At 31.3% G+C, this 18,639-nt stretch overlaps 2 protein-coding genes across 2 annotated transcripts in view; both read left to right on the forward strand.

Moving 5' to 3' along the window:
- Window positions 1-7,288: 7,288 nt before the first annotated feature.
- On the forward strand, window positions 7,289-9,386 carry LOTGIDRAFT_124685 (hypothetical protein; the record flags this gene model as incomplete). The annotated part of the gene is made up of 6 exons (XM_009061293.1): window positions 7,289-7,364; window positions 7,768-7,871; window positions 8,069-8,123; window positions 8,425-8,559; window positions 8,686-8,729; window positions 9,267-9,386. Coding segments are annotated over 6 exons (534 nt in total), but the record flags the coding sequence as incomplete, so codon positions are not given.
- A 3,489-nt stretch (window positions 9,387-12,875) lies between these two features.
- Window positions 12,876-18,639, forward strand: part of LOTGIDRAFT_192654 (hypothetical protein) — a 7,900-nt gene continuing 2,136 nt past the window's right edge. Inside the window, exons 1-4 of the mRNA XM_009061294.1 lie at window positions 12,876-12,975; window positions 16,680-16,719; window positions 16,854-16,997; window positions 18,514-18,623. Coding sequence (XP_009059542.1) covers window positions 12,970-12,975; window positions 16,680-16,719; window positions 16,854-16,997; window positions 18,514-18,623 — 300 coding nt within the window. The 5' untranslated portion in view covers window positions 12,876-12,969. The remainder of the gene's footprint in view (window positions 12,976-16,679; window positions 16,720-16,853; window positions 16,998-18,513; window positions 18,624-18,639) is intronic.

Genomic DNA, 18,639 nt, shown 5'->3' on the forward strand with positions numbered 1-18,639 from the left:
CATCACAAATCACATACATCTTTTCAGTGTGTTCGCTTACTTTAATAGTCTTGATATTGGGCTTTCATTATTATTTCTACACCTAGCTATTCCTAGGGGAATTTAATATTTGAAATGCCTTTGGATGAAATGAAAATGAAAATGGACAATACATGTGAAGCTTAGATGATCCAAAACATTTGTATTTATAATTTGATATACCTTTGAAGATAAGATAACCCTTTGAAAGTTAAAATTTAATTTCCAAGAGTTTACCTAATACTTAAAATCAATTCTAGATATCTATTTTTTGTAGTTAAAAGATGAGATGCAGACGTCAGTTACAATTTTAAAGAAATATTTAGAATCTCCTGTAAAATTAAACATGCCATGTGCTGATGTGTTTATTATACCTAATGAAAACACTGATGTATTGTGTGATTGGTCTAAATGTGCTCAAATATCAAGTGAAGAAGTCAAATGTCAGGTAATTATATTTAAATTGGGTTGAGATTTTAAAAAGTTATAATCTCACCTGGATCACTTTTCATTATTAAATGTTACTTCTGGTAATGCAATTTTGTGGATAGTGGAATTGCAAAAAGGGGTGTGTATGCATGCTGATACTATCATATCAAAGAATTGAATATCATTATGAATGTTTATCTTATAATTTCATTCCAGTTATCATTTGATTGTGGTGTGGTTTATTTTCATCAGTCGTTATATAAAGAAGCATTTGAATTGTTTAAACAAGCTAAATCATTCCAATCAACTGTAAGTACTTGTACTTGAAAAGTGAATTGGATTTCAGGGAAGAGATGGGTTGATTCTCTCAAATGTTTAGGCCTAGGAAGGTACAAACCTGAATCAAATAAGGTAAAACATACCCTAGGTTGGTCCTAAGAGTGTCTTATTGTACTAGTCTATTCCTGGCATTCACAAGTCAAATTTCGTAGTCATGTTATCCGCACACTTTCTTTGAAGAAATTTTGTTCTTTATTTTACCTTTCATATAACACTTATTCATTACAGTTCATTTGGTTTATAATTTTTTTTTTAAAAATGTTTGAGCTTTTTTTTTTGAATAACAGTTACAAGAAGCTGTATATTGTAATATTGATGATAATAGATTAAGAGGGTATTTAACTAGTTGTGCTAGTTTATTTGGTATTGTTATGGACTCTCATAAACAGTCATTATTTGAACAAGTTGAAACTTCAAGAAAAAATAACTACAAGGTACTGTTTTATAAAATTCTCTTTTTCAGTTGAATTTTGTAAACGTGATAAAATTACACTAAGCAGTCTTTCTGCAGTGGAAAGTATCACTTAGGCCATTAACACGAATAACCTTACTCTGCAAAGCATTAATCAACTTCTGACTTGAAACACAGAATGTGTTGATTTCTACTTTAACTAACCCAAATTTAGATGAATTTATTATGCCATATTCATGTTTTTGAATGTGCAAATTTTTTTTCTAGTATTTTAGAAAATCTCATTATCACAAATATTTTTATGTGGAAAAAGGGTTTATTTTAGATAAACTAATTTGACTAATTTTTATCTTAGAATATTGTTGAAATACTGCTTGAAGACAATATTAAACAAGAATTAAGTTTGGTTTATAGAAGTAACTTAGAAGATGACATATCTAAACATGGAAAAAGGTAATTTTCATTAAATCAATGCTTTCGAAAACTGTTTTCTTGAAATTCGCAATGTTTCATTACTTTCTTGCCTTATTATTTTGGATCATCTGATTAATGGGGAATGTACTAAGAACCAAAGTATTCAAAAGATTAACGAATTATGGGATGCTGGTCTAATTAAACAGTACAAAGAGAAAGGCATCTTGAAATGTTTATACATAGTGTATAATTAGATTTTATATTATAATGTAATGTATTTGGAATGTGGTATATTTTCTATTATATAGTTATAATGAGTTATTTAGTCAAGTTTGTATATGTAATGTTGTGCGAGGGGTGTTAGAAGGAAAAGCTCTGGTATCACCAATAGTAGAAGCTCTGGAATCAGCTAATGAAAAACTAGTCTCTTTCTTAGTTCAGGTATGTTAAATTTTGGATATTTTGGAGATTGTATTAATTAGGTAATACAAAATTTCCCATTTATATAATTCTGTAATTCAGTACAGATAAATGCACTCCATACATACATAAGCTTTATCTGCATAATATTATGTCACATTTGTTGAAATAATGGACTGGAAAGCATAGCCTAAGAGTGATATCAAGTGTTAAACTGTCAGGATTAAATTAAAAACTGAAGAAGGTATTTGTTTCTGTATAACATATATTAAAAACAGCAAAAAAATCATTTTCCAGGTATGAGTGTACTCAAATATTCAATTTGACTTTTTGCCTGTTGCTTCCCTACTTAACATTTTCAGCTTTGATTTTCCTGATTTTAATGAATTTTGTCTGATTCTTCAGGTTTTATCGGAAGCAATCAAAAGTGCCTCATTTCCACAACGATCTAATTTAAAGTGTTTTGTGTGGTAAGTCAATTTAGTTTTAGTAAATTTCCCTCATTGTACACTCCATTGCATATGATTATTAACATAATCAAATGCAGAAAAGGAGAAGATGAAGCATTTCATGCCCTTGTGATACTCTATATTTTAAATATCATTGTAGGCATATAGCAGAACTTGTACCACAAGAGAGTGGGTTCATTCATGCTGTATTAAAGTCAGAAATAGCCTCCTACCTAGATGCTGAAGAGTGGAGTGAAATGGCTGTAGTAGATAATCCTGAACAGATGTATTTACAAGATATTGATATGGAAGATGATATTAGTTTACCAGCTTCTAGAGGTTAGAATATTTCTAATATTATTCATGGCTTTCTTTTTGTGAATTATTGATTCAAGATGCATTTGAATAAGAAATAATTTTTTTTAGAATTTGTAATAAATTCCTGTAGAATTGCTTTTCTTGATTTCTGGATTGTCATTTGTAACCTATGGCGCTCTTATATTTATTGCTACCTGCTCACCGTCTTAAAGGAAGCGATCTTTACAATTTTCGGCTTAACCCATGAATTAGACAGAAAAACAGAAACCTGGTATGCTATTTTAACTGACGGGATTTGAAAAACTGCGAACTATTTTAGTTTTGATCTAGTCATCAAGAGCTATGATGAATTGTGACCAAAATTTATCATGATATTGTTTCTGATTGTAGAACCAACATATGATATGAGTAATACTGAAGGTAGATTATTAACTGTGTATGATCCTCAAGCTATACAAGTCTTAGTTACTGAACTCTGTGAGAAATTTAATATGAACCCATATCAAATTATAAACCTAAATGAAAAGGTAAGATATCATCTTTATAGCTATCATTGACATTTTTCAGACTGAAGATCCAACAAAGTGTTTGTCTGCAATTAAATACATACAGATTACTATAGTATATAAGGATGTTAAATGTCTGAATCAGTTTAATTCCATGAATTTCTGTTTTTCTTATTGTAGTGGAAAGTACCAAGAGAGATAAAGAAAAATCTAGATGTTTATAATTCTCAGTTGAATATGAAACAAGCCTATGTTTATGTTCTAGTTGGTAAAGCTCGACATTGTATGGACCTCAGAGTAAGTTAATTGCTTATAAGATGCTATTGTCAGTCATAATTGACATTTCTTTACCAATTAAAGGATTGGGACTAAACAACTGTTCATCCCTGTCTTGACATGTGGAGAGTGCTCAGCATTGATTCCTATGTGTGTCACTAAATTGTTAAATTGTCCCTTAGCTTTTTTATTTTGTTGCTTTTGTTGAGTGTTTTGTTTCAAATACACCTTAATGTCTCAGTCAGATCTTCTACATTTCTTATCAGAAAACATTGCAATGCAAGGCTTCCAGATTATGGTTAATTGGAATATATTTGCAGATCAATGACATATATGTCAATTTTGATGTATTGTCTTTAATGAAAAGTTGTGCAATCAATGAGATAATCCTTGTGACTTTAAACCATAAAGTACTGAATTTTAAACAAAGTTATTAACAAGTTCCTTAATATACATATTTTGACAACCTTTTTGTTATTCACAGATATTTGAGCGATGTCGACAATTATTATCTGTAGCAGACACAGTAGTAGCTGAAATATCTTATACATTATCTAAACATATTCGATGGCAAATACTACTAGCTGATTTACAACAATTTTACTTAAACGAGACTTTTGGTGAGGGTTCTTCTGTAACAGATTTAACTAAAAAGACAAAAACTTGTCTTACTAGTGTCAGGCTAGCCCAAGGTACGTATATCCATGTTGATCTATGCAATGAAAAATCAGTGCTGTTCACACATTAAAAATTTAGATGGGTAATGAAACGTTATGTGCAATGAGGGAAAGTTTTGTCAGGAAGGCATAATTGTTTTCTGTTAAAAGACCCCATTTCCTTGTCCTATAAAAAAAACACTATATGTTTTGACCTTTCCTTGCCCCTCCAATCAGCATCGTTTGAGATATAGAAAAAACTTTTGTTTGTGTATGTGTTTGTGACAGAATTATTATGGCTTGAATTATGATGAAGTTTGTATTTTACTTTAGCTAGATATATGAATATGAAATATTTCTAGATATCCAGCCAAGCAGTGAAGTATTAGAAAATTGTACTGGATTTTTATTAAATGAAAGAGATTGGGAATATTTAACTAGTATGGAAAATACTAGAAATGGATATATTGAAGTAAGTATGAATTTTTTTTTAAAAGGTGTTATATTTATATTTTGTACCATTGCTTGTAATATAGATCCTATTAAAAGTCAGATGAAAATAAACAAATATTTTAATCTTCCATTTGGTGAGATCACTTTATTTTCTTGTTTTACGAATCTTCCTTCCTCAAGCCAAATCTATGAAGAAAAAAAATTGGACTGACCTAACATAATCGATATTCCTGCATGATTAAGTTTGTGTACATTCATACTATAAGGGATGATTTCATCACTTTTTCCAAAATACCATTATTACCGTTAAATGTGTTGAATCTGGCTGAGACATGGAAGTAATAAAAAAAGTCTGAATAACGTTTTTTCTATTGACAGTTGAGTCGTTTATTATCATGTACATGTAAAGAATTAGTAAATATAAAGAATGCTAGAAGTGTAGCTAGAGATCTATGGGAAGCAGGTATGTGTTATCAGATAAAGTTCAATATTTACAGTATGTTTTGTTTTTATGAGCACAGTAACCATACACACTACTAAACAGGAGTGAGAAACCAACACAAGATTATATATATTATTATATTCAATTATCATTGCTATCAATTATCTTTAATATCAGTTATCTTTGCTATCAATTATGTTTGCTATCAATTATCTTTGATATCAGTTATCTTTGCTATCAATTATCTTTGCTATCAAATATCTTTGATATCAGTTATCTTTGCTATCAATTATCTTTGATATCAATTATCTTTGCAATCAGTTATCTTTGATATCAATTATCTTTGCTATCAGTTATCTTTTACTATCAGTTATCTTTGACATAATTTATCTTTATCAATTATCTTTGCTATCAGTTTTCTTTGCTATCAATTGTCTTTGCAATCAGTTATCTTTGAAATCAATTATCATTGATATCAGTTATCGTTGATATCAGTTATCTTTGCTATCAGTTATCTATGATATCAATTATCTTTGCTATCAGTTATCTTTGATATCAATTATCTTTGCTATCAGTTATCTTTGCTATCAATTATCTTTGCTATCAGATATCTTTGCTATCAGTTATCTGTGCTATCAATTATCTTTGATATCAGTTCGCTTTGCTATCAGTTAGCTTTGCTACCAGTTATCTTCGAAATCAATTATCTTTGATATCAGTTAGCTTTGCTATCAGTTATCTTTGCTACCAGTTATCTTCGAAATCAATTATCTTTGATATCAGTTAGCTTTGCTATCAGTTATCTTTGCTACCAGTTATCTTTGAAATCAATTATTTTTGATATCAGTTAGCTTTGCTATCAGTTGTCTTTGTTATCAGTTACCTTTGATATCAGTTGTCTCTAATTTAATTTTTTTTTTCATCCTTAATCCTTAAATTCAATTATATTGATATCAATTATCTTTATTCAATTTAAACATAATCATTTAGAAAAATACACTTTATTATCTTACAGTTTTAACTATATTCACTAATGTAACACAACATAAAAGAACAGCTAGTGGTCGTGATAGTACAATGCATCGTGAATCAAATACTGGTTTATTATCACGTGATAACTTTATTAGTTTATTTAAGAGATTAAAGGTAATTATGTTATTTCTACAATGTTTAGGCATTCCATGGAAATTTTTAGGAAATGTACATAAAAGCTGTGATTTTTTAGTTATAATATAAATGGTCATATTACTTTTTTTTCACATGAATGAGGTTTTTAAATTGCATTTCTTTTCATGTTTTGATGCATCAAAAAAACTGAGAATCATAGAAATGCATTTTTTATTTTGGCTATGTTTAATTTTCAGGAACCTACAGTTTTATCCTTGTTATTATCAATGTTCACTAAATTATTTACTACACTCAAGGTAGGTAACTCTTATTGTTCTTGCGATCAGACAAAATGAGACGTCAGGCATAAGACTTGATATCATAGTCTGACAGATATTACCATGTTAGGAAAGAACTAATAATTTCAATGCTAACATATTCAAGCCAATGGGTGAAATCATTCCTTAAATTTTTCATTTGTCATATAGTTTGCAAACGATTTCCTGTGTTTGACAGAAACAGAGCTTATGTTCTTTAGAAGATGTGCATTCAATTCCTTTCTGAAATATTTATGGCTTTTCCTATATTTTCATGAACAAAAATATTTGATCTTCAGGATGATGTAACTAGTGAAATAACCAGTGAATATTTAACACTATGGCCAACTATCGTCTTGAAGTAAGTAGAATTTTTATGATTGGAGTATTCTTTGGGTAACAAATTTCATTGTTGAGGACATGATAAACTAAATGCTAATTGCAGGAGAATGCAGATTAACTATGTAAAGATTATTGAAACAAATATCCAATCCAAATTTAAGATGTTAAATGCAGATGGTTCATTTTGTTTAAGTTCTCAGGCTATGGATCTTGTAACTGGTTATTCAAGTCTGACTTCGTTATCACTGAGCACCTGACAACACTTTCTTATGATACAACAAATTCATTTGTCAAGAGAGTCCACAATGATACAGATTTTAAGATGGTGGTAATTTTGTTATTTTCAGTACAAGTTCTATAGATACCAGTTCTATATCGGATGTTTTAACACAGTTGATGCAACATGCTTTAGATGTTAACCCAACACAGCCATATTGGCTGAAAATACAAGCTGATATATACTTTGGTAAGCTTCAATCATTATTTACAATATCAGTAGTCTATTTTTGTAGCACAGAATTCTGTTCAGAACAAATCATTTGCTTGAATTTGCTTTATCTAGCCTAATATATATACTAGGGACTGCTGGGTTGGAGTTATGCATCCTTGGAATCATCCAGACATTCAATAAAACAAGTTGAAACAGAGTTCAGAACACGTTAAACATGCGCCAAAAAAATAGTAGGTGCAGACAGAATTCAAAATGGCAGAGACAGGAATAAAAGGGAATTTTGAATGGGACATAATTTGGTTCTGGTGTAAGACCAGAATTGACACAACAGAATCTGTTAAGAACTCACCAATCAAGGGCCACCCTAGGCTTTTTATTGGTTTAACACTAAACTCAGAGTATAAATTTTTTATTACAGCTCACAATCAGTATTCATCAGCTATGAAATATTATTTAGAATGTGGAGTAGTAGCTACAGATTATTTCTCTAGTCCTGTACCATTAGGCCTGTATGATGATCAGGTAATTTTATTTCTATATATTATGATTTATAAGATTTTCTGTCTTATAAGTAAGTATATTGATATGATATAGATTTGTTTAATTCCAATTCAATTGTGATGCTTTATGTGATGCAAGTAATTAAAGTGTGATTACTGTGATGCTCTTGTTGTTTACAGTGATATTATTGTGTATTATGATGTTCATATTATTTACAGGTTTATAGAAAGATGATAAAATGTTGCTCATATTTACAATGCCATACACAAGTAAGTTTTTAACAAGGAGTTGATTCAAAAAAAAATACCAAAACAACCTGAGCCATGCAGAAACTATTAAAATTGAGAATTCAGTTGCAAAAATTGTGTTATATATATTGTAGAAGTTTTAAAACAGTTTCTGCTCAATTTTTTTCATTAATGATAAACATTTGTAAAATTGTAAAATACATATTTACTGTATGTACATATACACTTCTTTATTTTAACCATGGCCAATTCTTTTATGAAAACTTTCTATCTCTATCTTAACATCTAACACAAGAGATTTTTTCATCTTATTTGTATATAGGTAGGTGTTCTGTGTCAGTTTTTAGATGAAGTAGATTATGGAACAGCGTTTAAAGCGTTACAAGAGAAGACTTGCTATGATGCTATGGATGCTTATTATCCTTGTATGTGGGATATTGCTATCTTAGAACATCTGATACGTATCCTTTTTTGTATCAGTGATTGCAGAATATTATGAAACTGAATTGTGACTTGATATTAAAAGCCTCATATTCAATTAAACTCATATTGTGCTCATATGAAAGTTTTTCTTATCTTTTCCTAAGATTTACACACTAAAAGAGGTGAAATTGAGAAAAGCAAAGCAGCTGTAAGTTATATTCAATTATTATTTTGATAAAAACAAAGCTAAGCACTGAGTATTCCAAAAGAAGTTTCCGGAAGAATTAAATGAATTTTATTCACCTCTTGATAAAAAGACTATCAAGACTTGTTCAAACTTACTTCAAACTCTAATTAAACTTAGAGCAAACTTTCATTCCATTTTTTATTAGCTTTTATTTTTAATTTAGCTACTTCAGTTAGGGTCTAAAGAAGGGCCTCTTAAACATTTACCATTTAATGATACCAATCCAATCAAATTTCTTCCCTCTGTTCTTTGGAGAGGGAAACTTGTCATCCAATTTTACTTTTGATCTGGTAATAAAGACAAGTGTGCTGGACAATTAGAAAACGTGTAGGCTCATGTTTATTGTTTCTGCACAATTTTCCTAATTGCAAACTCTATGGGGTTGCCGTTCTTCATTAGCCCAAATGAAGTAGATTATATGATGTTAAACTAAAACTTTAATATGTTTGATAGTCTATCATCAAGACATAATTTTCACGAAATTGTTTCTCTTTGTAGATGAAAGCTATTGGTCAAATGGATGTCAACTGTGGAAATCCAGATGAGACATTACGTAGAGCAATTTCAACCAGAAAAACTAAATTTCTCAGAGCTTTAGCTAAACAATATATTACCTGAAGTAAAGATCTAACTTGTGTTTATGAAATTTTCACAGTGCACAGACGTTTTGAGAGAGTGAGCAATGCTTAATATCACAAAAGTGCTTATTGACATTTTGAAGTGCTAGCTATTTTATTATTACTGACATATACATCATGAAAGTGAATTATGCTGTTCCACATTCACAAAATCAGGTTTTCAATTAACACTTATCATTTCTCAATTAAACAGATTTTTGTCTGTCCATAGGCTAAATCTATTCTATTTTGCAATGTCTAGTTCTCAAACCCAGTCACAAATCGGTGCCAGGTGGTCCTGCAGGTGTATTCTCAAGATAGCTAGACTTGAGGAAAATGAGCACACAAACTCACCAGACAGGAACCAAATGTGAAAAAAAATGAATATTGTTTCAAGTTTGAAGACAGCAGGTGTATACTCAATATAGCCGGACTCGATTTCAAATGAGCACTCACTTAACAGGAGCTAAATGTGAAAATATGAAAGAGGAGAATATTGTATAGAATGAAGACTAATCTCAAATTGAAAAGTGCCACATTCCCTGTATGCAAAAGACCAACAAGATCTATTTGTTAAATCCTATTTATGTAATCTCTTTCTCATTATAGAGAAACTGACCTATTTCAGCCTAAGTCCCCACTGAACTTTGAACTTATTTTCATGTCTAAACTTTGAGACAAGTAATTTACCAGGCCAAGTGGTTTCAATGAAAACACACAGATTTTTGGTCCAATATTTTATTGGCCATGTTTTTGGTTGTGTTTTAATGTTTCTACATTACTCTACACTTGATATAATGGTTACTATTTTAATAGTGAAACAGTTTGATATACCTCTATATTATATTTGAATATAGATATGATTTTCAAATTGGCAATCAAAACAATAATATTCTGTCCTATTCAAGTATAGAACATATGGTCATGGTAACATCTGTGCTAATTGAATATTTCCTCATTAAAGCTCTTTATGAATATTTGTACAATAAAACATTATTATGTTAACTCGTGTATTGTTATTATTATTGTAGAAGTAAAGTTGTTATCATTCTTCTCTATGTTTATAGTAACAGTTCTGTTTAAAATACAGATCTATATTATATTGTTTAATGTTTCATCATTTCATCTACGATCTAATGAAATTTTTCATTAACTAGAGTTCAGTCAAATATTTAATCCAATGCTAACGTATAAAAACGGCTGTTTATGAATATCCCAGAAGTTTTTACAATCTGTTGGTCAATATGTTTTTGAACATAACAATTGATTGATTGAATATTTAAATGACCCTGAACAGTGTGTTATAACAATGTCGTCAGATCATGGATGGCATGTGGAGCCACCCACAAAAGAACATTTAGCTCAACATTAACGGGGTTTCCATCTGTCAGTGATGCGGATCGGAGGTGACATGGAAAAACGCCTTGTTTGAATAGAAACAACCGTGGGATTCAAGTTGTGCTCGTAAAAGATCCATCGTTGAAAGTCGGAAAAAGAGTAGGCTAATGCCCGATGCAATATTCTGTCAAAATTGTATACTGCATGATGTATCCCCGTCTTCTTTAGCCCAAGGAGTGATAACAAGCTGATTTTAGAACAATACATGAACATCGATGTCATATTATATATCATCTTCACAATGTCAAGCTATTACGAACATCGTCTTATACCTTGATTATTACAGACTCTTCTTTGTATGACAGAAGCTGCATTCAGTGGTACAAGAACAGAACACAGTGAGCTCGTATTAGACACTGTGAAGATGATTCTGAACTATAGTAGACCAAATCTTATAATATGATTTTCACGTCCAAAATTTGTGATTGACTTCTACATGCAATGATAATAATTTTACACGTCATTGCTGCTGGTAGATTTCGAATTAACCAACATTTCGTGAAGAAAATGTAAATTAACTCATCCGATTTTATCTCAATTTGAAATAGCACTCAATTTGAAAAGGAATGTTTTAACCGGAAACAATGATTATTCCTAGTTTAATGTTGTCATTCAATGGCAGATGATTTTTAGATGCAGGAACATCGGTTAAATAGCAATTTTAAGATGGTATTGATTCCTCAACTCATATTATATAAAAGTCATAAAAAAATCACGTATTTTGTTCGAGGAACAAATTTGGCTCTGGTCATGATAAACCAACCTAATGTCTAAGTAAAGTAAAAGGTTTTTTGAATTTTTCCCATTATTTTTATGAGAGAAATGTGTTTCTTTTCAATGTAAACTTACAAAAGATTATATTTTTATCAACGCAAAGCCATTCAAAGCCTATCAGTACTATTTTGAGTCTGATATTCCAATTCTCCTAAAAAATCTAGTAATTTGCTCAGACAATGGCAATAAATGCTATCTGACGCTGACACAAGACCAACTGTAAAAAGCACCGGTTATAGTACCGGAAGGTTTCCACTGCACCTCGGCTTACATCTAATCTAAATCCCATACCTATCTTTCACCGTTTTGAATTGCTTTCCAGCATTAGACATCCCATACCATTTCAATGACTTGAAAATCAATTGGCTCTTCTTAAATTTCTTATACGAAACAAGTTCTAGTTTCTTTTTCTTTAATACGATTTGGTACTAATTCTATTAATTTGTGTAAAAATTTGAAGCTTTATCGTCTAACCAATCGATAATAACATTCTGTATATAGTTTCTTTAGCGAGTTCCATCACTTGAAAGTGATAAAATTTGTAGCTGACTGGCATTACTAATTTCTTTATTTCTACGATATCATTAATCTCATTCCAAGTTCAATATATTATGATCATGCCAACGGGCAACCCGAAATTTTTCTCATGTTATACATCCATATAATATAGTGGTGAAAATACACCCCCGAACGCTATTATCCCCAGCCCGCCGTTGAGAGTGGATACGAAGCAAATTTGGCGATGGCCCATCCATGCAGCCCATGTGTGTAGTGCTATGTTACCAAGAACGGGCGTATCGCTCGTAGTAAAAGCTCACCCGTACGATATTATTGTTTCCATCTATCATATCAGCATCTAGTGTGATTTCCATACTTGTTAAGCACTCCATTCTTGGCAATAACAGAACTTTTCCTTCCTTTTTGACATATAATCCGTTTCCTAAATTTTTTCAGGGTAGTATATGAACATGATTTTTTTACTAATAATATAGTTTTTATTGCTAAAGTAATGAATGGAGTCTTGATTCAGTTTTAACTCTGCGTTTAGTATAAAAATATAACAACTTTAATTATTTTGTAACTGATAATGAACGTATGAGAAAAAAAATACCTTTGTAAAGGATTTGAATCGATTGCGCTTCTGCATGGCACTAAATGCCACCTTGTACAGTATAACGATTTCTATAGAATTTCATTAGCGCTTCGATAACTACACATTTATCAAGAATTCAATATTGAGCGATTTAACCTCATTTTATTATGTTCTTTAGTTTAGCAGACGACAGTGGCACGAGCAATATATCGTAGTCAGGTTTTGGTCACTAGCAGCGGAAACTGTTGTAGTATGTGTTAGAAGTGGAGAAACATTGTTACATTTCAAGCTTAGATTTCTAAATTTTTCTTGATTCAATATGTCTGTAAGTAGAATTTACATTTATTCAATTACAGGCCTATATTTCCCCGGGGACGATTTCCCCGCTCTGGTATCACGAGCAGATTAATTTAGTACCATTGGGCTTAATCATAATTCAAACCAGGTTTATGTATTTCTAGATTTGTTAATGCTGGATTATTCAATTAGTTGAAATTGATTGAAAGTCGATGGTTTTGTTGATTTTGTTTAGAGTGAAGTGTTTTTGATTAGGTTGAAAATCGAGCTGTAATATTAGTACCGGAATGAAGAAAATCCGCTTCATTTAGACAAACTTGCTCACCTACCAGTTTCTAATAAAGAATTATTTATTCAATTAGTGTCTGAAGAAACGTATTTTCTTCTGATAAATTGAATGTACAAGACTAGACCACAGTGTTGATGAAATAGATTGAGAATCTTGTAGTCCTATTCTACATTGATTTCTATTCTATTTTCCAATTCCTATCATTTGTTCTTAATATCAGGGATATTCTGTATTTGAAGGATATAAATTACAATGGATACTCAGACTAGTGATATAGAAGGAAATTCCAAAACCTCTCCGGAAAAAGAGAGGCAGAAACGCTTGAGGAGATTACATAGCATGAAGCAATTTTATGTAAGTACAGAGAATGGTAGTTTTAAAGGGATATTTGATTAGTTCGTGTGGTGTATTTATAGACATACTGGGTAATTATGGCTAATGGACTAATATTGACTGACTTGAGGTTCTTTTTGTTCATTTGTCAAACTTTACAGAACATTTTCTGCAAAAATACAGTTGCCGGTGTTCAAACAGCGATGCCTGATCGGACTTCTTTCCGTTGGTCCAACTATTAAATGTGATGCAAGTGAGGAAACAAAATCATAAATATTGCAATATTTTATTTAACGTTATCTGCAGTCTCGTAATGTCCTACAATTGTTATTTCGGTTTTGTGACGTCATGAAACCCGACATTAAAGCATTCTAATGGTTCGTTTGAGTTTTTGAAAACATGCCCAAGGTGCTGCTGGAATAATTACTTGCCTTGGCATTTACTTTAATAGTCAAAAGTTGCATTGACCTGTGACTTTTTCAGAGTAAAATATCATAACATTTAGTAAATATGAAATAAAACAAAAGGTGTGGTGTTTTATAATGTTGAGTATCTAGTATTTTAGACTCCTTTTCAATATGTTCTAATGTTTTATCATAGTGTATTTTGATATTATCAATTTTATTTATTCAAATATCGAAACTATCTCAATTTAAAGAGTAGGTCTAAGGAGATTAAAAGTCTAAAGAGAATTACAACAACAGCAGACGTCTGATTGAAATTTGGAATGATGCAAATTAATGCTATCAGTGTCCTCGATGCACATTAAAATCTCTGAAATATCTAAAAAAAATTCCATGTTGTAAGGAAATGCACGAATGGGCTATGAATTTGGGTTGTTCTTCGTTAACATGTTGGGAAAGTTAGGCTATGTATAGTTCCTACGCAGTTTGAAAATGTAAAGACACTAATGATTGTTACTTTAATTCAGAATAAGTACATATTGAATTTGATACCATTTATGAATATTATATGGTTGCTCATTCAGGACACTTGCGATTTTGTGATATAATACATAGTATAAGAGAAAGTACATGCGTTCGATAGTTTATCTCAAATATTTGATAAAATCATATTGTCGTTATTTTAACCTTGGCTTCTTTTTGGTGTAAAATTAACGATTTGTATATAGACTAACCGATGTCCTAAATCTACAACCGTATACATTAAGTTAAACCTACTTTACAATTATGTAAATATTTTATATTTAATTATACAATAGAATTTGATCTAGTGTTGTTATTATTATTAATGAACCGTTAAACTAAATGATTAATATCAAACTGACTTGAATCTTTGCTGCACATGAACATATAAGTTAATGTGTTATCGTAACGAAAATTGATGCGCCCACTGAATGAAGTTGGCAAACACAGGTGGCACTTGGTTGCAAGCTTTCAGATGAGATATATTGAAACTTTAATACAAGTATTATTTCTACACAGAGAGGCTTAAGTCTTTGTTGTAATACTGTAATCCCAAAGCAGATATATTTAAAGGAAGCAATCACTCATTCCAATCTCAGAAAGCTTACAGAGTTCAAAATAGAAAACACCTCCATATAGAAGCAGGAATTGATTAATGTAAAATAAGTGATGTCAAGATGATAGATGTCGAAGGATTGTTAATTATTTATTATCCGAAATATCTTGGTGCGTAATTAGACCTTTTTGTCCATTTGTCCACATATCTCTTGGATCTAGCTTCCTACGATTATCATAGTCTCTGCCTTCTACAAGTAAAGGATGTGGTTATCAATATTTTCGGAGCAACGACGATGTAAAGTTGTGTACCATATTAAACGTTCTGAAACTATGTGAAATCGAAACAAAAGACGACCTCCAAAATGATAACCTTTGGAAAAACACTTATATTATAAGCAACCCGTCTTCAAAATGTCAAGTTATTACGAACTGCGTCTAGTACTTTGACTACATTAGCCACTTTTCTTGTTTCACGGAAGGTTGTTATGCAGCTATTTGGTTTGATTTGATTTGTTACTTATTGGTTGTATCTTTAGTGTATATTTCAATCGAATCACTGGCTGCCATTGCGAGTAATAAACGAAGTTCGTAATAACTTGACATTGTGAAGGTGTAATTAACTCTGTAAATGTCTTTTCTAGTGGTTTTTTTTAATGGGGGGGGGGGGGGGGGGAGGGGTAGGGATCTCCATTAACAATTATATTTTCTTCAAAACTGGCTTGCATGCGCTTCATTATGTGGCAGTGAGAGTTTTTCTCAGTATTTCATTGATCCTTACAAAAGAAATTTTATACTTTACAAGCTGAAAACACTGATATAATCAGAATCATTAGATAGAAAAATGACCATATTATTATCTTGGTGTATGGTGTATGTTTATTTGTTCAGGAAATCAATAAGCTATAAACTATAGTCAGTCACTATGTTTATATGGTAGTTTGTATTCAATTATAGTGCCGTTCTCTATACACTGATAAGATATCATCCATGTAATGTGACACGATCAATCAATAACCATACGTCATCCTAATAGAGATGATCACTCGTATTCATTAGTCATTTATATAGGAATTTCTTCTTAGTTTTTATCTAGGGTCCAAAGTTGATTATTGTATGATGGTTGTCGTTCATGATCACCTTTTCGTAACACCCAATGAATCTCTACAACTTACTGTTAATGGTATACGCTTTTCAAGTTGTATTGGAAAGAATACCAATGTAAAACATGTTCACCTCTTCAAATCTAGGAAACAAGTACCACATGGGTATATTCATCTTCACAATGTCAAGCTATTACAAACTTCGTCTTAACCTTGACTGCAAGAGTCATCCTTCTCGAACCACGCAAGTTTGTCAATGCAGCGGTTTGAATGAATTGTACGCTATAGAATACTGTCGTTCAGGGCTGTCGACATAGGCATAAAATCTGTAAACGATGAGCCATAATGTTTGCAGTCTTTCTGTCAGTACTCTGATTGGTTGTGTTTGCAGTCGTACAATCTAAACAATTCATGAGCCGAGATCAATTGTTGGCGAGGTCACAAATTCTTTCAGATAGCAGTTCGAAGGAAATACATGTAATCCTTGTAACTCTATATAAAGTTGTTTTTTTATTTATATTTTCAGAGTAGTATTTTAGAAAAGTACAGTCCATCACAAATTAGAGGTAAGAACTTCTTTCAAATTATCTGTTTTATTCAAATCTATTTGGAGTCCGATGGAATTTATATTCTGTTGAACTGAAGAACTGAAAAGTGTCTTCCAATTTCTGTTTCCTAATTATTGCCTATCTGTTTTCAGAGTTAAAGGAAGCATTCCGTCTATTTGATAAAGATGGAGATGGTTCCATTACAACAGAAGAACTTGGAACCGTCATGAGAAATTTGGGTCAATTTCCTTCGATAGACGAGTTAAAACAAATGATACAGGAAATTGACATTGATGGTGAGCAGATTCAATTTCAATTGACAGTTTTACTTGCTTGGTAATCTCTTATAATGGTGTCTAAGTAGTAATATAGACAGAATGCCTGAAATTGATTTTCGAGCCAAGTAGCTTTTTATGTCTTCATTGTCAGGAGGAGACTATGAAGATCAGCTTGTCAATGTATTGTGATCAGTCCGAACTAATGACTCCTTTCTTATCCAATTGTGGACAAAACTTCGCCTTTTACGACGTCAATAGAGAGGAACTGCATAGATATCAATAGAAGTTTCCGGTTTCCGAATTTGATATACATTTTGTAGAATGCCATAAGACTGTCGGCAGTGATGTCCACAGAACGTTGTTTCATCATTAAATTAAATTACACAAAAAACATTATACTTCACATATTCTCATATCACTTCAGTCACATTCCTCTCACAAAAGCGTGTCAATTATGTCAATTGGTTTGTTTGAAAGATTATTAAAGATATAAGATAAAATATAATATAAACTTAGGTATCCTTTTACAAAGCCTTCGTATATTACGTATAAGTGGTCGTGAGTTTACACATAAACTGTGTAAGTAGCAGTTTAAGCTCAAAACACATGTAGCTTAAGTTTTGGGAACATTTATATTACGACTCAACCGCCCCATAACTTATACCACATTGTCCAGACTGCCCGTAAGTTACTATGTAAATTTCAAAGGGTTCGGTATTGATGGAAACCAATCAAAATATGGCAAATTATATACATGTATATCACAAGTTATCAATCTGCATTATATTTGAATAAACTAACTTTTTTTTCATTTATTCCCTTGCAGTATTGCAATTTTCACATTAAAGTACATTGATAACAGAACTGTCGATTTCTACTTTTCGCACTGTGAAATTAGTGAGCAAGAGACACATTAATTCCATTAGGTCATTCTTAAGCTTCAAAAAAATTTATTTTTTTGGAAAATTGTCACAAATAAATTTAAACATACCTCCATGTAAAGCTGAGAATTATTAACAGTTGTAATTTTCTGCTGTCATGATTAACTCAAACTACAAAATTAATGTTTAATAGTGTTTCCACATGAGATTATATCTCTTATAAACCTAATTTCGTAGACGATGTAAATTGGAGATATTGTCTTATTTGATAAGAATGGATTATCAAATCCTCTAGGTTTTTACGTGGTTATACTGCAAATTCTTTCAACTAAATTTGGAAATTCCTCATAATGACTTTCAGTGGCCCATCTAGATAACCCCGACATGTGCTGTCATGCATTCTGAGATCTCTTTAAAAATGTCGACTTTTTAATTACCAGATATCTTAAAATTTTAAGAAGGCTATAACAGGCTAAGAGTATCAAAAGGTTCAAGTCATGGTTTGAGGTCTCATTTCCACGTTCGGGGCTGTTCACAGTTCTAGTTTTTTTCTGGAGTTCAAGGAGCCATGCTTAAGATAAAATATAATGTATATATGAGGGGAACATCAGAGAGTTTGGCGTATTGATTAAAGCGGCTTATTTGTTTTTAAGGTGATGGTTTATTTAGTTTTGAAGAATTCGCACAAGTTATGGCTAATATGGGTGGTTTAAATGAAAATTCCGAAGAAGATGAAGAGGAAGAATTAAGACAAGCGTTTAGGGTAAGTAAGACATCAC

The sequence above is a fragment of the Lottia gigantea genome (genome assembly GCF_000327385.1).
Source record: "Lottia gigantea unplaced genomic scaffold LOTGIsca_47, whole genome shotgun sequence".
In the NCBI taxonomy this organism is placed as follows: Eukaryota; Metazoa; Mollusca; class Gastropoda; family Lottiidae; genus Lottia; species Lottia gigantea.